General features: G+C 45.3%; 7 protein-coding genes across 7 annotated transcripts; 3 read left to right on the forward strand and 4 right to left on the reverse strand.

Annotated features, from left to right (window-relative positions):
• Positions 1-373: 373 nt before the first annotated feature.
• C8R40DRAFT_1174734 (uncharacterized protein) lies at positions 374-1,113 on the forward strand (the record flags this gene model as incomplete). The annotated part of the gene is made up of 4 exons (XM_046232227.1): positions 374-700; positions 758-808; positions 861-965; positions 1,018-1,113. The coding sequence occupies 4 exons, from the start codon at positions 374-376 to the stop codon at positions 1,111-1,113; spliced, it is 579 nt and encodes a 192-aa protein (XP_046082406.1).
• A 5,905-nt stretch (positions 1,114-7,018) lies between these two features.
• On the reverse strand, positions 7,019-9,419 carry C8R40DRAFT_1239889 (aldehyde dehydrogenase). The gene is made up of 13 exons (XM_046233496.1): positions 9,221-9,419; positions 9,134-9,147; positions 8,881-9,081; positions 8,727-8,830; positions 8,566-8,674; positions 8,474-8,505; positions 8,119-8,426; positions 7,956-8,061; positions 7,838-7,900; positions 7,585-7,774; positions 7,417-7,529; positions 7,270-7,364; positions 7,019-7,209 (listed from the first exon to the last, which is right to left on the reverse strand). Exons 1-13 carry the CDS (start codon positions 9,337-9,339, stop codon positions 7,161-7,163), a joined length of 1,503 nt encoding a protein of 500 aa, XP_046082407.1. The 5' UTR covers positions 9,340-9,419; the 3' UTR covers positions 7,019-7,160.
• A 789-nt stretch (positions 9,420-10,208) lies between these two features.
• C8R40DRAFT_1072612 (aldehyde dehydrogenase) lies at positions 10,209-12,372 on the reverse strand (the record flags this gene model as incomplete). Its single annotated transcript, XM_046226482.1, has 13 exons — positions 10,209-10,257; positions 10,316-10,410; positions 10,465-10,577; positions 10,637-10,826; positions 10,880-10,942; positions 10,999-11,104; positions 11,152-11,459; positions 11,515-11,546; positions 11,603-11,711; positions 11,767-11,870; positions 11,921-12,121; positions 12,180-12,193; positions 12,254-12,372. The coding sequence occupies 13 exons, from the start codon at positions 12,370-12,372 to the stop codon at positions 10,209-10,211; spliced, it is 1,503 nt and encodes a 500-aa protein (XP_046082408.1).
• A 1,772-nt stretch (positions 12,373-14,144) lies between these two features.
• Positions 14,145-14,854, forward strand: C8R40DRAFT_1055039 (uncharacterized protein; the record flags this gene model as incomplete). Its single annotated transcript, XM_046224972.1, has 2 exons — positions 14,145-14,380; positions 14,443-14,854. The coding sequence occupies 2 exons, from the start codon at positions 14,145-14,147 to the stop codon at positions 14,852-14,854; spliced, it is 648 nt and encodes a 215-aa protein (XP_046082409.1).
• A 1,030-nt stretch (positions 14,855-15,884) lies between these two features.
• C8R40DRAFT_1122576 (Bestrophin, RFP-TM, chloride channel-domain-containing protein) lies at positions 15,885-19,711 on the reverse strand. The gene is made up of 13 exons (XM_046228863.1): positions 19,470-19,711; positions 19,181-19,410; positions 19,061-19,117; positions 18,931-19,013; positions 18,739-18,880; positions 18,108-18,687; positions 17,987-18,041; positions 17,848-17,929; positions 17,386-17,434; positions 17,012-17,114; positions 16,906-16,934; positions 16,567-16,597; positions 15,885-16,403 (listed from the first exon to the last, which is right to left on the reverse strand). Exons 1-13 carry the CDS (start codon positions 19,506-19,508, stop codon positions 16,231-16,233), a joined length of 1,653 nt encoding a protein of 550 aa, XP_046082410.1. The 5' UTR covers positions 19,509-19,711; the 3' UTR covers positions 15,885-16,230.
• Positions 19,712-20,187: 476 nt separating this feature from the next.
• On the reverse strand, positions 20,188-21,422 carry C8R40DRAFT_1174739 (uncharacterized protein; the record flags this gene model as incomplete). The annotated part of the gene is made up of 4 exons (XM_046232228.1): positions 20,188-21,040; positions 21,094-21,168; positions 21,229-21,335; positions 21,399-21,422. 4 exons carry the CDS (start codon positions 21,420-21,422, stop codon positions 20,188-20,190), a joined length of 1,059 nt encoding a protein of 352 aa, XP_046082411.1.
• Positions 21,423-22,655: 1,233 nt separating this feature from the next.
• Positions 22,656-24,010, forward strand: C8R40DRAFT_1122581 (uncharacterized protein). The gene is made up of 5 exons (XM_046228864.1): positions 22,656-22,995; positions 23,060-23,232; positions 23,287-23,554; positions 23,609-23,812; positions 23,877-24,010. Exons 1-4 carry the CDS (start codon positions 22,749-22,751, stop codon positions 23,674-23,676), a joined length of 756 nt encoding a protein of 251 aa, XP_046082412.1. The 5' UTR covers positions 22,656-22,748; the 3' UTR covers positions 23,677-23,812; positions 23,877-24,010.
• Positions 24,011-24,876: the final 866 nt, after the last annotated feature.

Consider the following 24,876-nt stretch of genomic DNA (forward strand, 5'->3'; position numbering starts at 1 on the left):
GCGCGCGTTGAAGGGGAGTTCTTCAGATGAAGTTGGATGGGTGCTTTGTAAGTATCAAAAAGGAAATTTTCATCGATATGCTACGTAGTCTATATCCCAGCAAGATCGTCACTAGACAAAGGACCTTTGAAGATTCGTTGAAGGTTGACGCGTTGACGCGACGATGAAAGGAGTTTATCATTACATAATCACTGCGGCATGCCTTCCTATGAACCAACAACAAAGGACAAAACTTTCAATGAATCCATGGCACGCTATATAATAAGGTTGCTCCGCCTGCTGGTCGAGTTATCTTCCCTTTGCATCTTTCTACGTCAGTTTCATTCCTCCAGATCTTGCCGAGTGGTATCTTACTGACACATCTGACATTAGAATGCGCTCAAAGACAACTTCTGTAACCCAAAAATCTCGTGCTCAAACACCAGATCGAGCATCCAAATATCAACTTACTGGACCGTCTCCTTTTCGTCCTCGTCCTCGCATTACCTATGGTAAAAGTTATAAGAATCGATCGTTACCCAACAGTCCTTTCCGCCACCAGAGTCCTCTAGTTGCATCGACTTCGACCACTTGCATGGAATCTTCAGCTTTAGATTATGAAGATCCAATCGTAATCCCTGATACTCCTCCCTTTATGAAGGTTCCGGGTCTTTCTGATTCGAAGGATACCTCGTCCCCTTCAGTATTCACAAGGATCAAGGTGCCATTTCTCTTCTCATCCGTAATATCTACACTCAAGATCCCTCTGCTTAATTAGATGGACGACCCGTGTGGACTCAACAATGTCGGACCGGAAATTTGCCTGCAGGTAAGCGTCGTCATCTCTGGTAGTGTGTCTGTGTCTTACTTCACGGACACAGTCCTCACCCGCACGATTAACCAGAGCATTTACGCGAGAAGCGAAGTTGAAAGACGCGCTCGCTCGCTCTGAAGAGAATCTCAAAGTTGCCCTACAAGATGCTCAGGTGTGTTATCTTTGTACATCGCTCACTACCGAATATTCTGACCCACTTTCAGGACGCCAAGAATGAGATCAAAGCTTTCAAAGAGGCGGAGAAAGTCCGCAGCGAATGTCCTTGTTGCACGCAAGTAATGTTGCAACCCTTCATGTAATTCTTTCAAAACTGCTGCTTGGTATACGAAGGACTTATTATTTGAATCAGCCTTTCTTGTGGACATACATGCTGCAAAGAATGCCTTGTCACATTAGTAGACCTCTATATCAAAGCGAGGATGAATTTCGCTTGTCCCAGCTGTCGCGCGGTTCAGGGGCGTTTTACACCAATTCCCAACTATGCCTGCCAATCCATTGTCGATGACGGTAATACATCTACCGATCGTCAGCCGTTGCAGTGGCCGCGGCAGTTTCGTTCTGGGCCAGTTTTTCTTCCATTCCCTCCGAGCAATGGAACCTTTCCTTTCTTGCATTCCCGGGCCCCGACTGGGCCTGCAGCATTTCCCATTGTAATCGACTAATTAACTCTCTATCTCGTTTTACACATATGATTCGTAACATTCTATCTGTTCAAATTTTGAGACTCTGGAGTCCACTTTTGTAATATTTCAGTAATGGTAGTCTGTTTATATAATTACTTCGATGAAATCGTTGGTCCGACGTTTTTATAAACGAAGTCTTCCCTCTCCTTAAATGTGAACGATGCTATAAAGGTGGCTGAACATTAGTTGCATTCTCTTCAAGCCGAGTGTTTGAATCTTGACTCACAACCTTCGGACCCCTGTCAACCGCCATGGTGCACGAGAGGATATAATGTATTATTTCAATCTACGCAGTATGAAGCTGAACGTTTGAACCGTCTAGATACATGAAATCGGTTCACTGAACCGCACTTTGCTTGAGACTGGAATCAGTCAGGTCCATTCAAAAGCTATGTGGAGGCTCGTGAGATTTGCTTTGAAGCAATGCCTATTCTGTTGCAGAACACGGTCGCTCACTTATCGTGTTGTACGTCCATACATTTTCCCGAGATCAGGAAGATGACTGAGGATAATCGAAGACAGAAGTCTTCCAACCATATGCGATCAGGTAAGAGTTCAGCAGCCGTTCAGCTGATGAGACGAGCAACTATTTTGTGCAGTTCATAGTCACAGTACTGCAACATGATGGCATCTGAAACTAAATTGGGAAAGGGATATGAAGCTAGATACAAATCTTTCTAGGACTAAGGGTAACAAATATGAACCTAGCCTGAAGACAATATCGTCCGGGACATTTCGCCAATCCAAACTCGCTCAGCCATAATCACAGAAAAGAACAAATTCAAGCGGCTATTGCGCATCAGAGCGCAAGTCGAATCTTCATTCATGACCAATTGGCTGGGGACGAAGGCCACTGCCATTTAGGTTGTATCATCTGGTTTTTTTGTGGAATTTCTTGCTGTTCTGAGGTTGAAGATGTCGGAGGTGCTGATGAACGAAGTATGAGGATTGGAGGTTGATTGGAAGGGAATTCCGATAAATAGTGATCTGTTGAAAGGAGATTTTTCGTGAGTCCGAGACACCCTCCGAACTTGGTCGTAGTCTCCGATCAAACAGCAGAACAGACAAACAACAGGCATCATACCTTGTGAGGAAGGTAAATGAATTCTGCACCGAGAGCTGTGGCTTCGGCCACGAAGAAGAATTGGCGAACGGAAACGACTCCTTCTGGATTCGATAATCATGGGTGCTGCCAGTGTTGCAGATTGTGCGGTAGGCATAGGTAGACAGATTAAAACGGCTTGGCGGGCTGACTTTGCTGCACGATGACCTGAGGAAGGGAAGTGGGTCTATGCCCTGACGATGAGCGAGATCTAGAACAATGGACATGCGTCGTATCCGGTCTCTAGTTCCACTGAGAGGTCCACTTGAAGTTTGGTTATCAGAACCCGTAGGTGGTGTATAGCTCCCGCTTTCACTTGCATCATTGTCTTTGCCGCTGGTCTCCTACAAAGGCTGATAACCACTGTTGCTACCACTTCCGCTGCCTCCACTGGATGAATAATTTCTTGTGGTACCAGTCCTTCTCCTCATCGCAGCCGTACAATTCAGCGCGCTGCGAGAAGGAGATGTAGGCCAGTAGGATGAAGACGTGCTGCTTTGAGGATAAGTGGTGGTGGTTAAGGTATATGGCGAGCCCGTGCGATGTGTTTCGAATCAGTCAGAAAGCGAAGGAAAGAGGGTGAAAAGAGACAGCGTACCCAGTGTACGAAAAGCCGGTTGCTGTGTAAAGTGATCCTGTCGTTCCAGTATATGGTGAGTATATCGATCCAATTCTATAAGGTGGTTTAGTATTAGCCTGTAAATCATGATGTGAATATGGATCGGATACTAACTCTGTGTAAGGCGAGCCACTATAAGAGCCTGATCCATATCCAGCTCGCGACTCGTAGTCAGTTGTTAAAGTACTGCCGGTGCCGGTTACACCACTGGTCGCAGACTTGTTCTGACGTGCCAGGGTATATTTGAATTATATATCGACACTTTCTATCCATTTGTCGGCGTCCAATCCAGTTTCAACCGGGCGTGAAACGGGTGTGCAAGAGACTTTCAGTATTATAATGCTCCACCTCAAGTTGTTTGCGAGACGAGCCAGCCAAAAAGGTGAAGCACAAGGAGATGAGAAGAAAAAGTTGCCAAGACTATGGTATCGAATTCGGATTCCACTTATCGAACTTAGCCGGTTTAGTTCGGACCGGTCTCGTGGAAAGAGAGATAGGTGAGTTACTTCAACTTGACCCTGAATATTTTATTTCAATCGTTCTCGATCTCTCGTCAACCAAAATCCGAGCCAAGCGACTCAACAACCGCTTTAGGGTCCAAGAAACTCTCGAGAAACCTGAGGCCATGCAAATGCAAAGAGCGGGACGTTCTGAGTTGGGTGGAATTCAGACCACATAGCTCAAAGTACAACGTCTGAAAATATTCTAGGAGCTGAAAGCAGCTTCTTCATTCCCAATATATCATGGAATCTGGATCTAAGTGGTCACCAAATTCAATAACAGCACTATGCAGGAGTTCATATAAATCACTTTTTGATGATTCAGTCTCTACGTTTACTTGTAGTACACCTCTTCCACATGCCCGCCATACCCAAGGACGACAGAGAATCCTGGTAGTTGGACCTGGTTTGTGTATGACGATACACCCAATTCCAACACTGCAAGCTACGTTCCGGTTCACTCCTCCACCGTTCAACTCCCACCGTCGATCTACGATATGGCAACCAAGGAAACCCCGACTCTCTTCTGTCTACCTCGAATTTTTTCCCTAAAAACGCTATGCTTCCATATCGTCACTTCGATCTTCTGGCAAGAATATCTGACTAAGTTCAGTTCATGTCAAATCCGACGTATAGAGTCTTGGTGAAGTCCTTATTCGGAAGCCTAGACGAGTATATTCCACGTTAACACGGTAATCTCAGCTGTAAGTAAAAAGCTTGCTCCGGAATAGAGACTTCATTTGCTCATTACCATTCGTGTCTCAAGGAACCTGAAATATTTGATCAAAATCAACGTTCATATCCAATTCCTCGTATTTTGTCTCTTCAGGGAAACTCCGGTGAGTTCTGTGGCTGCTCAGCCTCAGCCCCGGTATTCCTTCCGGACACCTCCAACAAAATGCCTGGACATGCGGGGGTATGTGCTTTCAAGAGTTCACCCATCTCTTTCTATTCCTACCTGTTCTGTCATCCGGCTTTTGAATATACGGGATCGCGCTCACAAGGTCCATATCGTATTCCCAGGATCTCTCTCAGTCTCGAATTATTTGACCAATATTCCAAGTAACAATGGTCAAGCTATGTGTGTGTTCGTTTGGTTCTTGCTTAGTCGCCGGACACCTGTATGTGTTCATTTGGTTCTTGCTTAGTCGCCGGACACCTGTATGTGTTCGTTTGGTTTTTGCTTAGTCGTTAGACACTTATTGCAGCTCTCCATCTTCCTCCCTGCACGATGACTCGTCGGCCTACTCACAAACTACAGAAGCTCCACGTTCAACGACTTCGGCGACCAATTTCAGCTTCGGATGGATTCGGCTGGATTTATGCCTATGTCGACTGGGGCATTGAATGGAAGATTGGGATGACGAACGACTTTGTGCGGCGTCGGAAGGATTGGGACCAGCACTGTCCGTGTCTAAATAGGACGTGGTTTCCACCGATGCCGGTCGCGAACCGACGCAGAGCGGGTACGTCCTACAAAACTTAATTTTAGCAAGCTTTTAACTGTCCCCAGAGTCAGTAGTCCACATTTTGCTGGAACTAAAGTGCATCGATCGGCCCCGACTCTATTGTCAATCATGTACGACGATTCACTTCTATCATTTCATTCCTAACGTGTGTTAGGTTCCCGAGTGCATAATGAGAAATTCGTTTTCGCTGGTCATCGTATGCACGTCTGGAGAAAAATCGTGGAGCCAGCGCTGCATAGGGCAGCAATTGCTTAAAAGTACGTGGTCACACGTTAGTTTATAACTTATGATTGACTTACGGGCAGTCTATAGGAGGGAATTCGCGTATTGTTATGATTTTCTGTATGTAATGAGATATGCAATTTTCGCGTCGTATTTATGACGACGATTACTTAGTATTTGAACGCGAAAACGATCGCTTTAAGCCGGGGAAGATAAGTACTATTTCGAGAAAGGATGATTCGAAACTTATAACAGCTTGTAGAGGATGCACTGTGCCGTTGTAATTTAGGAGGAAATGATTTCAGCTTTGGATCTTCGTTGAACCCTTTTCCAACAAAAGAAAGTTGGGGCAATTGACTTATTCGCTGAGTATCTGTTATACTGCATGTATATTCGTGACAACTAACCTTTTGTTCGATACGTTGTTGCCTCAGCAGAATATTGATAATGCTAAAGGCTGATTCTGGAAATAATACTACAACATGACCAGTACCCGCCCTTCTCTCGCAGAACGCACGGCGGACGGGCGCTGCGGCGGGGCACTTGACGTCCTTCGAATGTCTGCCCTTCTCCTGATGAGCTCCTGGTGAGCTCCTGGTGAGCGCCTACCGAGCGTCCATTTTCTTTTTCCCGAGGAATATGATTATTTTATCTTAGGACAAAGGCAGCGATAAAGCTTTTCATTGGCGCCATCTATAGTATATCCATATTCAAAGGTATCTACAAAGAAAACCATAATCAATTTTATCCCAGATAATCACTGATATGTGCAATCGTGTGCGAGGATACAAGACATTGATTTTCGTCGGCAAAATGGTATTCATTTCATAGCAAGTATTGCGTGGAATTAACATTGAAAATGGTCAAATATTACATTTTCCGTTTCAAGTGCAAACAATATACCTTGTCTGGACATTATCATGTATAAATTTATATACTTTATCTATACCATATATCCGTTTAATTTTCTCACAAAAATTATGGGCCCAGCCGCAGTGTGAGGGAAGTACAGTACGTCTGACCTGAGCTATCTCCTGCCTTACGACCAAAGTCCTTGCACAGCTGTACGTCAGTGTGAATCACACAAATGGATAGATGGATAGTACAAGCCTCAACTTGAAGAGACCTTAAGATGCCACTGGTTACATAGATCGGCGGCTCCGTCTTACGATGGCCGCCACTAGGGAACGACTGGGAACAGCCGGGCCCAGCCATCTCTGCCGTAACAAATGCTGATCCTATACGGGATGGTGGACCGCAGTGAGCATAGAGGGAATAGTCATTAATGTACAAGTTGGGTGTCTACAATCATGCCATATACATCTAATCAGTCCCATGTGATCTGTACCAGCGGGCTTGCAGAGGATGAACATACTCAGAATATCTCTTTCCTCTACCTCCTATGACTCACTTCAATGGACCCTATCTCTAGATGATATTGCAGCAAACAAGTCACATCTCACTCAAGTGGACACTCGAATTCCACAGGAGTCGCTGAATAAAACCACTGGATGTGAATGGAGGTTGGCGGCTGATGAACAAGTTGCTTCATCGAACACCGAGAATTACCTTCATCATCGCTTACACAGGGAGAACGTTCATGCTTGAGTTCTCTGAAATACGATTTGATTGAATTTGTGATGATATCCCAATTTTATGTACATGACTTCTGACTTTCTTCACTCTCTATTCCAAGATTTAGCATTATGATAAGCAATAACTGTTCTGAGGAAAGTAAACTCTCGCTCGGTTCACATTACATGTCCGAGGTTAACCTGAACAGATTTGACCGCAGTATAACTTGAGAGAGGGAAGGACCGAGTAAGCCAGCGACGATGTGAAAAAATTCAAAAAGCTCACTTGTGCAAGGCGTACTCGCCGAGTTCACGACCAATACCTGACTGTTTGAATCCACCAAATGGAACGTTAGCGTGAAGTTGGTTCACACAGTTGACCTGAGAAATATAAATGAAACATCAACACATATTGAATGGAAGCAGGATGTACCCATGCAGTCCCAGCCTTTAATCGATGAGCAGTGGTGAGGGCACGAGTGATATTCTGGCTGAATACAGCGGCAGCTAAGCCAAACACAGTATCGTTTGCTTGTCGAATGACATCTGAAAGACAGGATCAGATCGTACTTTCACAAAAGAAAAGCGAAGATTCACACACCTTCCTCATCCTCAAACTTGATAACGACACCGACTGGACCGAAGATTTCCTCTTGGACAATCTTCATATCAGGTGTGGTATCCGTGAAAATTGTTGGGTTGATGTAGAATCCTTCTGTGCCAACACGGTCACCACCCAGGTGAACAGTGGCGCCTTGATCTTTTCCGGATTGAATGTATTCCATGATGCGCTAAATATATATATTTATGACTTTATGAGTAGGCGTTCCATGTACGCATGCAATGGTACGCACATCATACTGAAGTTGTGAGACTTGAGGACCCTGGTAAGAGTCGAGATCGAATGGGTCTCCAACCTATAAAATTTAATCAGTACGATGATCGTCACGTTCGATTCCTGGAGTTCCTGACCTTCAAAGACCGGGTCTTTTCGGTGAACTTGGACAGGAACTCATCGTAGATTCCGGATTGAACAAATATACGAGAACCGGCACAGCATGCTTGCCCGTGGTTCCAGCTAAGAACGTAGTTACAGATACGTTCGACACTCATGAGCTAAAAACCAAAGGCTTACTAGATCCCATGAGCTGCCCAATTGACGGCTTGATCAACATCTGCATCGTTAAATATAATGTTCGGGCTTTTGCCACCAAGCTCGAGCGTAATGTCCTTCAGATTGCTCTTCGCGGCGGCCTCCATGATCTTACGACCGACCAGAGTGCTACCAGTGAAGGCAACTTTGTCAATCTTCATATGGCTAGAGATTGCCGCTCCAACAGTGTTGCCATATCCGGTGAGAAGGTTGAACGTCCCGGGTGGAAATCCGGCCTCGTGAATAAGCTCACTCATGCGAATTGCAGTCAGAGGAGTAAATTCTGAAGGCTATAAAAATGTCAGTGCAGCTCCCTCCAAGGACGAGCAAGACTTACCTTCATGACAATGCAGTTTCCAGTAGCGAGAGCTATTTGTACGCGAACATGAGGACAAAGAAAATTTCCTGAAAGATACATTCAGAACATACCAGGACCAAGTTTCCACGACATCATAAGCAAAGGGAAGTTCCATGGAATAATCTGACCAACAACGCCGATTGGTTCGTGACGGGTGTAAGAGAGTTTCCTCTCGTCCGTCTTATCGAAATTGTTAGCAACAGCGACGTCGCTGATCAATTTTGACACCTACCTCCACTACTTGACCATGGATCTTGTCAGCCCAACCAGCGTAGTAACGAATCGTGTCGATAGCAAACGTGGTATCAACGTCCATTGCCCAGGTGAAAGTCTTGCCTATAGTAAAAGATAAGCTTATCCAAAATCGAATTTTACATGGAACGTACCGTTGTCCAATGCTTCGAGGGCAGCAAGCTCCTGCTGATGTTCTTCCATGAGTTGAGCGAGTTTTGCCAATAATCTTGATCGGCCTGCGCCTCCCATGTTGAGACCCCAGGTAGTCTCGAAAGCTTTGTGAGCTGCAGCTACAGCGACATCGACATCCTTAGATGTCGCTTCGGCGACTTTCGTGATTATCTTTCCGGTGGCTACAAAGCGGTCAGTGGCGAACAAAGCACCAAGAAGTGCAGCAGTACTGACCAGGATTGATAACACTGGAGGAGGGGAACACCATTGATTGAGCATCGAGCTTGAAGATGATGATAAAGAATGATGAGCTCAACTCACTCGATTGTGTTCTTGTCTGAACCTTCCACGAATTTTCCGTTGATATAAAGGCCAGTATTGAAAGAAGTTTTGCCCTTGTAGATGGGGGTGTTGAATTCGTGAGTGAAAATGGAAGTCATTGTGAGAGGGATGTGAAATGCTTGAAGCGAAAACCTTTGCGCCACTTATAGCATTTCGAGAATTGGTAGCCGAGAAAGGCATCGCGATCAGTTAAGGGGGGGTCATTCTGGGTCATGGGGCCGCCTGTAAGCTCCGATCCTTGTCCGCTTCCGCAGCCCGCTCGCTTGTCGAGTGTCGATAGCGATAGCGATCTTGTTCTCCGTTTTCTCCCGCTGCAATGAGAGAAATTAGCCAGAAATCCAAGGGGATAAAAGTAAAACAAGGAGATCCTGCCGAACAATAAAAGCAGGGTACAGCTGGAATTCTTGCATCTCTTTAGTTAATACTTGTAGAATTGGCCCTAGAGCGGGATAGCGGGCCCCAGTTCTTCATACCAATTACCCTCCTCTAAGCTCTTCCTCGATGCGCGGCCATATAACCTTGTAAGCAGCTTGCGGTGACATATCCGAGTCGTACTAACCCGTATTATCGAGTGCTAACCGGATGCACACCTATTATATAGACGGACTTTATATTCATTAGTACCTATACCAGCTCCTTTTTGGTTTGTTGTTTTGCATTCGCTGTCATTGATATGTACAGTCTTGTTATATAGGCCAAAGTTGTATGATCACCATTGCATCTCATTGCAAAGAAATTATTGTCAAGATTGAGAGACTCAGAGTCATGATCATCCTCAATGTCTGTCAAGAAGATGTACAGATTAGAATTGATTGCGGAGAAACAAGAATTACATTTTATATAGTAGAAAGCCCAGAATGTAAGCTGAGTCCCTGCTCAGGCGGGCTTGAGACCCTGACGCTATAGTATGAACATTTAAACAGCCGTGAGTGCATGCCCCGAATTATACTGACTCCCATCCTACTATTTACATGACATGTCCAAGGTTGACCTGAACAGACTTGACGGCAGTGTAACTAGAGAAGAAGACCACACATCAATCATGATACAAGTTCAGAATTAAATGATGCTCACTTATGCAGAGCATATTCGCCGAGTTCACGACCAATACCAGACTGTTTGAAACCACCGAATGGGACATTGGCATGCAATTGGTTCACACAGTTGACCTTGATATAAGAAATAAATTGAAAGTTCCATTGAAGTTGAACGTAAAAGCGTACCCAGGCAGTTCCAGCCTTTAATCGATGTGCAGTTGTCAGGGCACGGGTAATATTCTGGCTGAATACAGCAGAGGCTAAACCAAACACGGTATCGTTTGCTTGGCGAATGACATCTGGATGGTATAGATATTGGCAAGTGTAAACAGACAAAAAAAGACAGAAACTCATATACCTTCATCGTCCTCAAATTTGATCACAACACCGACTGGACCAAAGATTTCCTCTTGGACGATCTTCATGTCGGGTGTGGTGTCGGTGAAGATAGTTGGGTTGATGTAGTATCCTTCTGTACCATTACGGTCACCACCAAGGTGGACGGTTGCACCTTGGTCCTTCCCAGATTGAATGTAACCCATGATACGCTGAAGATACGAATTCATGATGTTTTCTTTTGAGCACACGAGGGTATACGTACGTCGTATTGAGCTTTTGAGACCTGAGGTCCTTGGAAAGAGTCCAGAGCGAATGGGTCCCCGACCTTGAATAGAATCAATATGAATCGTTGGCAATCAGCATGGTAGCATATACACTGACTTTCAATGATCGACTTTTCTCAGTAAACTTCTCTAGGAATTCGTCATAAATTCCGGACTGAACGAAAATACGAGAACCAGCACTGCATGCTTGTCCGTGGTTCCAGCTACAAAAATTGTCAAGAGACGCGGCATTTGGAAGATAAAAGCCTACTAGATCCCATGAGCTGCCCAGTTGACGGCCTGATCGACATCTGCATCGTCAAAGATAATATTTGGGCTCTTTCCACCAAGCTCAAGTGTTATGTCTTTGAGATTGGTCTTCGCGGCGGCTTCCATAATCTTACGACCAACCAGGGTGCTACCGGTGAAAGCGACTTTGTCGATTTTCATATGGCTTGAAATTGCCGATCCGACAGTATTTCCATATCCAGTGAGAAGATTGACCGAGCCCGGGGGGAATCCAGCTTCGTGGACAAGTTCGCACATCCGTATAGCAGTGAGAGGAGTAAACTCAGAAGGCTAGAAAATTTAAGATGGGACTGTGACTCTGGCTGATGATGTTCAAAGCACTTACCTTCAATATAACACAGTTTCCGGTAGCAAGAGCTATCAGCAGGTGGATCAGTAGGTAAATTAACCTGCACCAAACATCCCGAACATACCAGGGCCAAGTTTCCACGACATCATGAGAAGTGGAAAGTTCCACGGAATAATTTGACCAACAACTCCAATTGGTTCGTGACGAGTATACGAGAGCTTCCTCTCGTCCGTCTAATCAGGATCGTTCGTAATCATACCCAATCCCATGATTGCTTTTAACACCTACCTCCTGTACTTGACCGTGAATCTTGTCAGCCCAACCAGCGTAATAGCGAATGGTGTCGATGGCAAATGTGGTATCGACGTCCATTGCCCAGGTGAAAGTCTTGCCTGTAGCGGAAAGTGAGCGTCGCCGTGTCCAAGACTTACGCGGAACATACCATTGTCTAATGCTTCGATAGCAGCAAGCTCCTGCTGATGTTCCTCCATAAGCCGGGCAAGTTTTCCCAATAATCTGGAGCGCTCTGCGCCACCAGCGTTCAAACCCCACGTAGTCTCAAAAGCTTTGTGGGCTGCAGCAACAGCGATATCTACATCTTTGGGCGTGGCTTCAGCGACTTTGGTGATGACCTTTCCGGTTGCTACAAAGCAAAATAATCAACGACCTTGGGCGTCATCAAAATATATTTTTGCACTGACCAGGATTGATGATACTGGATGGAGACAACAGTGAGTGAGTTGTTTAATATCGAATATTGAATGGAATAGGTCACTCGATAGTAGTCTTATCTGAACCATCGACAAACTTTCCGTCAATATAAAGGCCAGTGTTGAAAGAAGTCTTGCCCTTGTAGATGGGTGTATTGAACTCGTGAGTGAAGATGGAAGCCATTGTCAATGAAAGAATGCTGGAGGATTAAAGCCTCTACGCCACTTATAAAGGAATCTTGAGAAGTGTAAAGTGTAGAGTGGGCCGAAGAAGGCATATTGATTATCCGCTTCATTCATTCTATGGAGAAATTCATTGATCAAAAGTTTCTTCCGCCGATACAGCTTACCACTCCAACTGCTGACCACTAGAAATGCATGTGAGTATAGCAGCAAACTGTCCAAGGTATTCAACTGTGTCGTCTTTCTTTCGACATAATTGGGGTGCAGCTTGAGCTAGACTCCGCCCAGGCATTTTGATAACCCGTTGAGCGATCTAGTGGCCGAGCGCATTCAATGCAACCCCAAACTCCCCAGAGTATCATCCTGATTACCCCGCATGTGGGGAAGGCGGGGTCGCGACGGAGCTTCTCGGAGCTTCTTCCCAGAAACGTCGCTCCGTTAAGGTCCGTCGCGGATTGAAGTGAATAGTAAGATAATGCAGAGCGCCGAGTTATAGGTGTGTTGTATGACATTTATGATTTAATCGGTGAAACACAGTTGAATTTTGAGTGCTATCATGCTAGGTGTCTCTGAATCCGTCTGACGTTGATTTCACCCGGGTGATTACTCTTCTCGCGGTGTTCGCCAGAGTTGTTCTCTTGGTGATGCGTTTCTCCTTCATTATCTTTACCGATTTTCGCTGAGGTGGAAGCTTCGCAGGGATAACTTTGGAATATCGTAAACTGATAGCATAGCCTAGGATATCCTCAACGGGCCCCTGGAATTGTTTTCAAAAAAATTGGGACCTTGTAGCATTTGGTGCTGTAGAACGATAATATGGCGCAACGCTTCTTATCAGCAGTGGGAAACACCTGGGAAACACGGATGAGAGTTCCGAAATGCAAAATGTCCTGAATTTATTGGTTACGTCATCCCGGGCAGCCAACTTTGGGACACTGATTCGATTATTCTTCCGAATTCTTATCGATCGTACGTGATATTTTGTAGTTCCCTGCTCAACCTTCTGAATAAACAATAAATGGAATTGGTAATGGTTTGGAAACGAACACTTATTGCGCTGCTAATCAACCAATTACTACCAGGCTTTTCCGAGCAACGCACTTCATTAGTTCCTCGTCGACGGTCGTTGCATGCCGCGTCAGCTGCTATTACAGCTTCTTTTTTTTTTTTTTTTGGAGCGTTGGTACCATTAAGTAGACGTACAAGGTCGCCTCTCTTTGGCCGCTGTTATGCAAGGACATGCCGAGCTTTCTCCCCAAGGAAATGCTTTACGCACTAGCACCGCTTGGGTGCGTTGTGTGAGACTCACGTATCAAGTGTTTTCTTTCCATCGCCTCCTGTAAAGATTAGTGTTGTTTTTGAGAATAAATACCGTATTGCATATAACCATGTTACCCGATCCCCGTATTGATACGTATATTCACTAAAACCCCGGTATCTTCGAGTGTTTCGAAGAATGGTCTTGGTTTGAGACCAGTTTACCCCATGTTTTCCGATTTACAATCTCCTTTGATACTTTCCCAGCGGAGAATTTCTTTGAGGTAAGCAAGCAATCTAGGTTGAGCCTGCTTTCGATTGACCACGTCCATTGGTTTGTTATTTGTGCGGTATCTATAACAGCTTCTTGGAGGGAGTCTGGACCTTCTATACGATATGTATGTATTTAATAAATCTTTCAATATTTTTTATTCTCATCAGACCGCGTGCTTGTCAAGGTCTTGTATGAACTTTTGAAGGCCTTGGGAAATTTCGCCTCTTGTTACCAGTCCATCCATGTTGTTATCATTATGGCGAGCACTTCGGTTCCAAAGCATTATCCTCTGCACCATCTTTCTGAACAATGCCCTAGGTGCATCCAACTCCTCAAGTCAGCCTCCAAGTAACCTCCCTCCTGCTGTTCCCAGTGTCTTTTCTGTCGAAGCAAACATACTCATAGACGCACCGATTGACGTTGTATGGAATGTTCTTCTTGATTTTCCCAAGTATCCGGACTGGAATCCGTTCGTACGGTAAGAGACGGTAAGCTTGATGAGTGTGCAAAGAGAGAACGCCTGCTTACTTGTAACATAAGGTCTCAGATTGTCACAGATACCTTCTACATCCCAACTCAAGATCAACAAGTCGCAGAGAACCTTCGTCTCATAATCACCTCCCAAATTCCTCCGCTCACTCCTCCTGTAACTGCGTCAAGTCAGGGAAATATTCTAAACGAGCACATTACTAGAGAGAACATTACTCATTTTGAGCCAGACATATATCGTGTGGCTTGGCAGGATCTATCGCTGGACCTCCTCATTCAAGCGGAGCGATGGAGTGCACTGAGTGTGTTTGTGGACCAGAATGGAGAGGCGATGACGTTCTACGAGAGCAGGGAAGAATATAATGGAGTTTTGGCGGAAACCGTGCAGGATCTGGAGGGTGTGGGACTGCTCGAGGGGTTTCAGGCCCAAGCCACTGCGCTCAAAGCAAGAGCGGAAGCTTGATAATCAGGATTCTGGGGTATGTAGTGATTCGATCTCTCATACCAGGCTCGATGTCAGATTCTTTGTCAAATGCGACAGTGGCACATTCAAGCGCATACCTACCCGGAGTACGGAGCCCCTGCGGAGCCCTGGGCCTCAGGCTATCATCGAGAGTAAGAGACAAATAATGGTGATCATCCAATGAATGCATCGGAAAGTAACGCGTACTTTGAGCAGGAGTAAGGCTGAGTAAGAATCAGATTGAACGCAAGCTTTGCTGGTGTCGACGGTATCAGAACGCAGCAATGACGGGTAAAGATGTTATGATAACGTTGTACGTCCCAGGTCGTTGTACTTATCAGTCCCGCAGTCCCGTTATTATACACAAAAAATGCTGAAATCAGTTCACGATACAACTACGCTTCACTGTCGTGGACCGCACTTTGCTTGGTGGTGGTAGCTAATGTTCTTGAATTGTAGATCTAAAATGCGGCGCATAGGGCGCGCCGCGAGTGGGTACATACCTGGTACATAGTACTTAGTATCACTGTATTAAGGCTTCACAGAAGGGTGCCGGAGCTTTAAAACGAAATATGTCCAAAACTGTCCAAAAGGTGCATATTGTCCAATTCTGGGGTAGAATAGACCTTGCAGGTAAGGTGATGCCCTATATAGTTGACTCGGACAGGCGCTGACCTTTGACAGCAGTGAGGGAGGAACGAAAACTTGGCAGTCTTCCGAGGTCTTCCGATTGTTCTTGGGCCTTTTCGGGCTATGCAGTGCAAGCTGCCACAAGTTGAGAAAAGGTCACCACGGTACATATGCTTGACCGTTCAGGGAAGGTGCCTTATCAGAACTTGCGGGGTAAGCCTCCCAATCATAGGTTACAGGTAGCAGACTTCGAAAACATTGAGTAGAGGTGGAAGCACCCGCCTAGATTACAGGCTGAAGACCGGCGATGCCACCGTCTTTTGAGCCCACTAGAACTTCTTTTCTTGTAATAACAATTCTTAAAGTTCTGGTCACTCCTCCAAGGGACCGTGCCTGTTAACCTTTCCTTTCCTAAAGGCGAACGTCCAAAGTCGATTTACGAAAGCTTGAGACCGTCCAAATTCAAAACATCGATTTTTTCAGCAGAAACGCGATGCTATTAGTTCTAGCAAGAACAGCGGCGCTACGTAGGGCTGTACAGACTCTTGAGAGACATATGCACTAATCATAAATATATATGTATGTGATGTGAGAGTATTATGCGCAAGGAATTAGAAAGCAACATATCCAAGAGACGAAATTTAGCTAGATAGTGAAAACAATATGCAATGGTCCGTCCGCATCTATTTTTGAAGCAAAATTCACAAGAAATAGCACCCTCACGGAATAAAATGATCAGCCAGAGTTTATAGACTGAGGGCATGCTGCATCTGTATATATCCTCTCCCAATCCATTCCTGTGGTGTGACTCGTTCGTCGGTGTGGACATCTGATGCGAATAGAAGGTCATTCTCAGGTGCAAAAGCCCAACGAGCAGGATCAGGGGCTGGAGTAGAAGTGATCGCGCGGAGTTCGTTACCTGCAAAACCGTAACGAACAAACGATATTAGAAACTGTCCAAGAAAATAACAGAAAGCAGAAGTCAAGGAGCAATGAAATGTCCGAGAGACGATTCAACTTTTCCTCGTGCATCAATCCTACAGACCAGAAAATTGAAAATTGAAACGGTTCAGACAACTTACGAATGATGTTATGAGTGAAATGATCCAGGTTCTACAATGAAAGAAAGTTATCCGTTAGGTCGGATCGATACAATAAAAAAGAGCAATAAGATGCGGCTATGGAAAATCGAGATAAGGGGCATCTCCGTTCAAGAGCTTGAAGGAGAATGTAGGTATCTACAGGTATTCTGAGATATTGCACCCATAGTGTTTATTCCATTGTACGGAGACGCGGTGCGTGACGTGTTTCGACTTCTTTTTGGATATGTCCTCGGATAAGAACATGTCGATAGTTCGGAACATGGAACGAACAAGACAGGAACAGACAGAGAGATACGATGCACAAGCACAGGCACTTACAAGATCATTCTTGTCATAACCAAATGGATCTGTCGATGGAAAGAGAAAGGATTTCGTAGGGCCTGGTCAAAACAAAATATCCAGACAAAGCATAGGTTACGCATACTTTCGATTTCCTCTCCAGCAACCAAAAACCCGAAGAACATGAACGCAAGTATAACCGTAGCGGGGATAGTTTTCCAAGACAAAGTTGGCCAGATTTGCGGAGGCTTCATTAAGCAGATTATGTTATGGACATGGTCGGAAAAGGTTTCGATCCGAGTGATGGCGTTCAGATGTTCGTCGACCGAGAATGTGAGGATACGACATAAGATTTTGGGAGATTGACAGATTAAGAGGTGATTGTGGCGTTGGGTGAGAGGTGTAAGATGTGAAGAACGTAGGTCGGAGGAGTGTAAATAACGAGCAAATGTGTACAACGAACGCAAATCATCAGGCTTATGACTGTCGGAAAAAGTATACTAGAAATATCCCACTTACGAGAACTAGAATGTAGATGACGACGACAACCCACAAGTGGAATGAGTACCTATATTTTAGTCAGTCAGTACCCCATGGCATAGAATGGCGACATTGAATACAAAGACGAGGAAAATACACGTAAGCCTCGACATCATTGAACGAAAGAAACGAAAGGAGAAAGGAAAACATAGACGAAATTAGCTCCAGAAAAAGATGCAGACAGCACCGAGAACGACGCAACCAAGAACCGGGGAAGAAGCAAGAGCAGAGTGGAGCAAAGACTAGGAGATTTCCGAGTCTTCTGCATCTTGCTTATAGAATAGGATAATGTTTGAACAGCTTCGAACATAAACAAGTGGGTTGATCAAGGACCCTCACGCCCGTAAATCAAACGGGGAGAAAGGGTTTACCAAAAGAGAAGACGCAGGAATCAAAAGACGCGGGAATGTAATAGTTGCAGTAGTAAGAGAAAGGACATACGAGAAAGGGATAGGCGTCGTTAGGATCCGTTCCAGTCCAGTGAGACTATCCACCAATTGATTTAGAGCAGCAAGCATTGTATCTGATTGAGATATCAGCATGTCTGGCTTGTACACTGATAGAAGGGAAAACACCGCACTAGTAGTGGGGACCTCGTTAGTTTTCCGTATTTGAAGGGCGGAGATATACGAGCTCTAAGAAACCAATGAGATTGGTAAGAGAGGAAGCGCGACATCGACAAATGAGAAAGACAACTTTACCAGATACAATGAAATTTCCAGCGGCAGGTTATGCGAGGCGCTCTTGTTCCTCATTTTCGCCCTCAGTTTGGCGGCTTTCTTGCCTTTCAACTCCTTACCCCTGTTTGTTAAAACCCTCACTAGTAACGAGAATGGAAACAAATCAAATAAATGATATTTGGGGGGCATCTTCGCGGGGAAAAGGAACACTTCGTCGGGTCTTTGTAGGATAACCCTCTCTGCAGGTTCTTCTGACACAGTGGATTTGACGTCGTAGAATGTCTTGTCTGTAGCTTGATGGGGGCGATCCGCTGGCTGGGGTTCCCGGAAGGTGGTCTTACCGGATGTATGAGCTGTAGCAGGGAGCGGAAGATGCGAATCGGAGAAGGAGCTTGCATTGATACGTTGTGTCAAGAAGGTCTGATTGCGTGAAGCGTCTGAGGGTCTGCGGAGGGAAGGTCGATGAAAGGAAGTAGATATGGGGGAGCCCGGAGGTGAATGTATTTCTGAAGGGGCATGATCGTTGGCAAGATCAAGATTTGAAGGAAGGCCAGTTGGAAGAGCGTAGGAGGGGAGGAATTTAACAAGGTAGTACAGGTCTCTGCAGGACTATGTAAGGATATGAATTGATATGAAAGTTGAGAAGACGTACTCGTAATAAATTCCATCCTCTCCTCGCAGATAGTGCTTGACAGCTACGCCAAATGCTTCAATAAGATTTATAACAGTCTTCTTTTCAATCATTGCTCTGGCTTTCAACACTTCTGCAGATTCAGATGCTGTAGCTGGTGGATCTTCTACATTTTCAATATTCCTACCGGAACTGAATTCTTGTAAGATATACCTGGGATATGAAACCAAACCGTTCGCGCAAAGGTCCGACTAGCCAGAACGATTTGGGACCAGAGCCGTCTTCCCTCGTTGTATCTAGCAATCATTGAGCATTTTAACTGCCAACATTTTTGAGACCTCACCTTTCGAATGAAGAGGTTGTCCTGTAACTGATCACAAAACCTAATACTGTACCAGTTCTGCGGAACATAAATTCAAAAAAACGTCTTTGATGTATATTGGGTTTGGGCTATAGCGCTCACACAGTAAGTAACGTAGGTTGAATGATCACTCTGTGTCCTTGAGCGTTGAGAACGCATACCAAGGTCGCCCAAGCGCCGAAGAAGATAAGAAGGTGCCAACAGCGAAATAAGGCGGTGGCAAGTAATGCGTTGACAAGTGAAGCCCCAGTTCTTTGTCTTCCAGCATACGGGTCTTGCACTGTTTTAAAACCCTTGTGCAAAAGAGTCCCCGTCCTTTGCAAGCCAAAGTCCTACAATTGCATGTAAAGTTAGTATGGAGTAAGGGGAGACGAAAGATAAAGATGTCAACCTTTCTTGCATGGCCTGGATGATTTATGGACGGCGGCATGATCTATTATTTCTGTCTATAAATCCACTGGGAGTCAATGATCTGCGAAGAGATCTGAGTTAATCAGTTCGCTACTCGTACTTGCGTTCTGAGAGTGGCGATTCGTGGACAAAAAGTAAGAGATATCCAAGTGCTTGTAACCGTCGTTAGATGACGGCGTGGTTGAGTCTCGTTGTAGTCGCTGGTGCTGGCCGACCCTGGTGATCCAGCGCATTATATGATGAGCGCCAAAGATTCTTATCATAACCTCTTCGGCCCGGATGGCATCTTGCGGGCAAAACGAGTTACAATATTATTAGGGTGACTGAAAGATGAGTTAACTAAGAGCTTCTTGCCAGTGATTCGGGTGCAATTGGCAGGTCTGTACGACATACAGAACATACAGAGGGAAGCAGAACAGTGGGACAGAATATGGGACAATGATTAGTGATGTAAAGATTACAATGCTATGTAAATGAATGCTTCATTCAAATGAACAGCGAGACAGAAATAATGCGAGTGTACATGCTATAAACAAGAGGGGGACAGACATGATGTGTAATAATTGTGGGGTCAGACAGAAAAAAAAGTGTTACAGCTGAAACCGAGGTGTCCATCAGCGCAATCGACGTAATCTGGGCGAGTGACCAATTAGCATATAGTGGATAGGATAGGATATATAGGATAGAATATAGCATAATTAGCAGTATTGTAGAGACGCATGCGTGCTAGGGCCAGCTCCTGGGGTTTCGTTGTAGTCTTGACCTACTTTCCAGATATTCGAGCGTCTGGCAGGAGCTTGGTGAACCCCATAAGAAGAAGTGCGGCCATATGTAGGTCTCATTGACAGAGCAGGGACAAGAGGAGGAGCAGGAGTCAGACGCCTGTTCGCGTTCATTGCCATCCCCACGCTGAAATTATTCGTCGTTTGCATTCCCATTTCCAACCCTACTCCGAAGTCTATCTGCGACGCCATTCCAAAGCCTGATCCAGCAGCAATGTCATTGCCGGTATCCGCTCCACTGAATGACTTGGAATATTGAGAATTTGGATGAGGAAGGTGCGAGTTTTCCGAGTAAAACCCTTGCCATGGCCCGAGAAGCGTTAACTGGGATAGATTCGGTGGAAAATCCGCAGCGCATGGATACTCGGCGAAAGGAAATGGTAGGGCGCTGAGTGGGGTCTGTCCATAGTCCTTTGAGGGTAGATATGGCGAAGCTGCAGGAGCTGCAGCAATGTCGACAACATCCTTGGCGCCAGGACTCGGGGCAAGACGAGTAGGAGTCTGATAAAGTATTGAAGGATGAGGTTGATTAGCCACCTCCGAGGCGCGGCCGGCTTTAGGACGATTAGTGTGGGGGAGATCAACGGAAGGAGTGGTGGTAAGATCATTGGGACTCGGGCCTTCGGGCGGAAGAAATTTCAAGGGCTGTTCAGCGACAGTGTATTTCTTCGGCACGTAACTGTGTTGACTTTTCCGATGCCTTATGAGGGACGAGGGGTCTTTACAGCAGAATGCGCAATCAGGGCATGCACGTCTCCTGCTTGGATCGCTGTTTCACGATGTTCAGCATGCGATCCGGTATAGGAAATACGATCAACTCACTGTAAAGCCAAATGTGTGTTGAGATTTGATCTTTGTGAAGCCGAGAATTTACAGCCTTCGTGCGGACACTGGTGTCTTGCGAATCCACAAAGAAATTAGTACTCGGGATATTAAACATTTGTGTAGTATGCATACCTAACACCAGTGTGGATTTTTTCGTGGCGTTGTAGATCAGCCTTGCGAAATGTGCGAATACCGCACTGAGAGCATATAAATGGTGCTTCGACGTTGGTATGGAAGACCTAAAGTGTAAGGGTCAGAAAGTTAGGTCTAGCAGAATAAGAAATCACACTAGGTGAACTTACGCTTGTACCACGTACAGCTGGCATACTGAAGAATGGATGAAAATTGGATTATAGACCGGAATGACTGGGAAAGAAACAGCAAAGTGTTCAAATCACTTTCCAGAAGATGAGCTCGAGAGGGAGTTTAAGATTGTAAGGGGAACTAGAATATCACAAGAAGAGCCATTTTACCTGCATTTATACCTCCTAGAGGTTCCAGGACGATTGGGACTGACCCACTTTTGCAAAATTACTTCTTTGAGAGAGGCTTTGCCGACAGGACAAAAAATTCCTCAAAACAGGAATTCTCCATGTCAATTGACGCTGTGCCACTCGATGAAAATTACCAGAATAGGCCTTGTTGGAGTTGGGAACAATGGTGGCCAAGTGCTATGACCCGCCCACCATAAGCGGTGGACGATTGTCACGTTCTTCTGTTCTAAACGGTCAGACAATAACGTTCTACTTGCAATAATCCGACGGTAATCAGCCAAGTGGCTGAAATTATGAAGAAATATTGGGCGGGCGTCCTAACTCTCTAGAAAATATATTTTTCAATACTCTAGATATTGGCACTAGGACTCACTAGGATTTTCTCTATCTCACCGCAGCTTGGGTGTTACCAGTCGCCAGCATCTATGTTAGCGGGACAAACTGTACAGCATAGGTGCCTGGGTCCAATATCTTACAGTCTGACCGCAGGTTCCAAACTGTGCAGTGGTCCATCATTCGCTGGGCCAAGAATTCAATCCTCAGCGACCTCCTCGAGCTTTTTTGGCTATAATTTGCACATTCTGCAATGAAGATTTAAAAATCTCTACGCCAGATACCCAGATGCATAACTGAGAAGTTGATATCCAGACTTATCCAGATCATGAACCGTGCTGTCGAAGACCAACAAAAGATAGAATTCACCTTTAGTTCGTTGAGATGACTTGATATCCCCTCATATCATGTCCCTGTTCTGAACCGGAGCACAGTTTATGTCTGCACAACGCGCAAATTGCTGCCTTACAAGTAAGGAAAGACTCACCAGGACTCACCATCTCTCCCCGTAACTTGAAGATCCGATTGTACGACGAACGGTCAGTGTACGGGGTACATTCCGTTCGTCCCAAGTTACCAAAAAAATTCAGGTCGCGATATAATTGAAAGCCCGTAGCCTGTATTACTAGCTTAGTAGCTATATAGTAATATGTGCTTGAAGAGGTCAAAGCTGGGATTCGGAATCACGAGTATTTGAACCTCGATTGCCTTTTCTGGATATCTTCACCTGATCTTCACTGTCCTCCTTGTCTTTCGCCACCAATTGCAACCTTGGCGTCCTCCCGTCACGAATCTGTTTCACGAAACTTCTACTATACTTCTACCATGAACTCCAAACCGTCGGCTGTGGCATCTTTCACGAACTATTTTCGTCCTCACCGTGGTGAGGCAGTAGTCCGGTTACGGTCGAACGCTTTCGGCTTGATTTCCGTCTTCATTTCTACTTGGCTTCTACCTGTGCCTTCTGTAACATCAGCAATGCGCATGATCCTTTCTGGAAGCAATTCTCAAAACGATTTCTTGGTTGTGACCGGGAGTGAATGGAATTTTAGAAAAGTTGTCTGTGTCCTAGGTCCGTGATTCCAATTCGTTCATATTCATTCGACGTGTAACGTTAACTTACTTCTCACTGATAGAGCTGACAATTGTTGCTATGCTTGCTTACAACGTCCTCGAAGCATTTTACGCGCTTAAATACCCCAGAAAACCACTTGGACCTTCCGTCCTCTCCCCTGCGAAAAAGTCGAATCCGCTGGGAGTAGTCTCCCCTGAATCGGCAAAGAAACCATTCCGGATACTGTCCCCCAATGTGCGTTATCCTCGCTTTATGCGTTCTTTGTCATGCTCTCTAACATGCGCATAGTCAACTCCAACATCAAGATCCAAAATATTCTCTCCCAGCCAATCTCTTGCTCTCTCCCAATCTAGATCCTCTCAATATCCTCCATCTCCTGCGAGCTCACCGTCTCGTGTCATCCGATACTCGATGCCACCAAAAGGTAGCTCCACAGACGGAGGCATCAATGCTTCCATCTCGTCTTCAACGTCAACGATCCCGCCGACTCCCAGTCCTAGTGCTTCATTAGCATCGGCATATCGTGGGAAGCATGCATCCGGCTTCCATGGAGGGCGTGAGTTTACCTTGGTTTTAATCATTTTACTTCTTCTCAACTCACTCATTTTAGGACCAATGGACGGCCTGTTCCTTAGCCAGATGGCTTCGGGTGGAGATGATGACGACGACGCAGAATGATATACGGTTATGTACTTTATGTACTGCGATAATTCACACCGCATGTTTCCTTTCCGGCGAAATGTCAGGCCAGGTGGAAGTTTCCGCCTACAGAGAATTTTGAAGCAATAGGAACTCGTTCGGTATTAGGCCGGTGCTACACAAAGCCTCTCATTCCTGAGTTCCACCAATCCAACAAATTTCTGTCAATGGCAACTTACACATGAGCATAACATAATGCACGGCGAACATAATGGTATGAATTATATCAAACCTTCCGATTATTGGATACGATCTTCCCTTGATTGCGGCCAGGGCGTAATGGCAGCTGGTATCGGAGCTGCACCCTTCTAAGCTCTTTCTCAGGTGCCCAAACAGATGCTTTCAGATTTTTGGCAGTCACATATTTACAGAATAATAGCTCGTCAATTGGACACTGATCTAGCAAACATCAACGAAGGAAAAAATTAGAGACACTTCTGATTCCAGTATCAACGCGTCATTGGGCATGCACGTCTCCAATACCGATGTAACAGGAGATTTGAACTCTTGGTGCAGTCACAGTTATCGAACCGCGAAGGAGCTTTCTTGATCGCTTGTTATACGGGCTTATCGGATGTAATTCCCAGCAAACGCAAGGAAAGTTTATGAAAGCTTGGTCCAAAAATTCAACACCAACGAACGCGGAACTTAGAGCGGTGAGGATCGCTTCTTGAGGGTAAATATCGAATAGCGGTGAGCAGATAAGCACTTCTCTGATTGTGCATTCCAAAGTTGTCCACACTTAGTCGGGAAAGACTTTGAATGGCGATAGTAGACAGTTGCTTACTTGCTCTGTCGTTAAAGGGTGAGGAGGTTACGGCTTTCTTTCTTTGAGCCTGCGTATAACCGTGTGAGGGCCAATCACGTACGAGGGTCATAGTTCAGGCCTTCCTCGGTTTGCAAATTTGCGAAAGGAATCTCGAGTACTATCTTACGAAACGTTTCTTGTGCAGAATCTGGTCGAAAATAAGTTTGAGTACCGAGATCATACACAGATGTCTCAGGCTATAGAAAGACAGTAATTTTGAGCGAAATAAAAACAGGATTACAGGATCTAAGACGCGTACCTCGATGATATATATTAGCGCCCATTTTTTTAGCCAAGCAATATTGATATTGGACTTTATTGGACACCTAAAACAGTGAGGAAATATCGAAGCTTGTGGCTGAAATTAGGTC

The sequence above is a fragment of the Lentinula edodes genome (assembly GCF_021015755.1).
Source record: "Lentinula edodes strain Le(Bin) 0899 ss11 chromosome Unknown C8R40scaffold_38, whole genome shotgun sequence".
NCBI classification, from domain to species: Eukaryota; Fungi; Basidiomycota; class Agaricomycetes; order Agaricales; family Omphalotaceae; genus Lentinula; species Lentinula edodes.

Excerpts from the sequence above, each read along its gene's own strand:
- C8R40DRAFT_1239889 (XM_046233496.1), bottom strand. The coding sequence starts at position 9,339 with ATGACTTCCATTTTCACTCACGAATTCAACACCCCCATCTACAAGGGC. Across the intron at positions 7,901-7,955 it reads AAAAGACCCGGTCTTTGAAG|GTTGGAGACCCATTCGATCT; the intron begins GTCAGGAACTCC and ends TAAATTTTATAG. Across the intron at positions 7,365-7,416 it reads TAAAGGCTGGGACTGCATGG|GTCAACTGTGTGAACCAACT; the intron begins GTACATCCTGCT and ends TATATTTCTCAG.
- C8R40DRAFT_1122576 (XM_046228863.1), bottom strand. The coding sequence starts at position 19,508 with ATGCCGCCGTCCATAAATCATCCAGGCCATGCAAGAAAG. Across the intron at positions 18,881-18,930 it reads GGTTTGGTTTCATATCCCAG|ATCCACCAGCTACAGCATCT; the intron begins GTATATCTTACA and ends AAAATGTAGAAG. Across the intron at positions 16,404-16,566 it reads TTTCACTCATAACATCATTC|GTAACGAACTCCGCGCGATC; the intron begins GTAAGTTGTCTG and ends ACGGTTTTGCAG.
- C8R40DRAFT_1122581 (XM_046228864.1), top strand. The coding sequence starts at position 22,749 with ATGAACTCCAAACCGTCGGCTGTGGCATCTTTCACGAACTATTTTCGT. Across the intron at positions 22,996-23,059 it reads AAAAGTTGTCTGTGTCCTAG|AGCTGACAATTGTTGCTATG; the intron begins GTCCGTGATTCC and ends TCTCACTGATAG. Across the intron at positions 23,233-23,286 it reads TCCGGATACTGTCCCCCAAT|TCAACTCCAACATCAAGATC; the intron begins GTGCGTTATCCT and ends ACATGCGCATAG.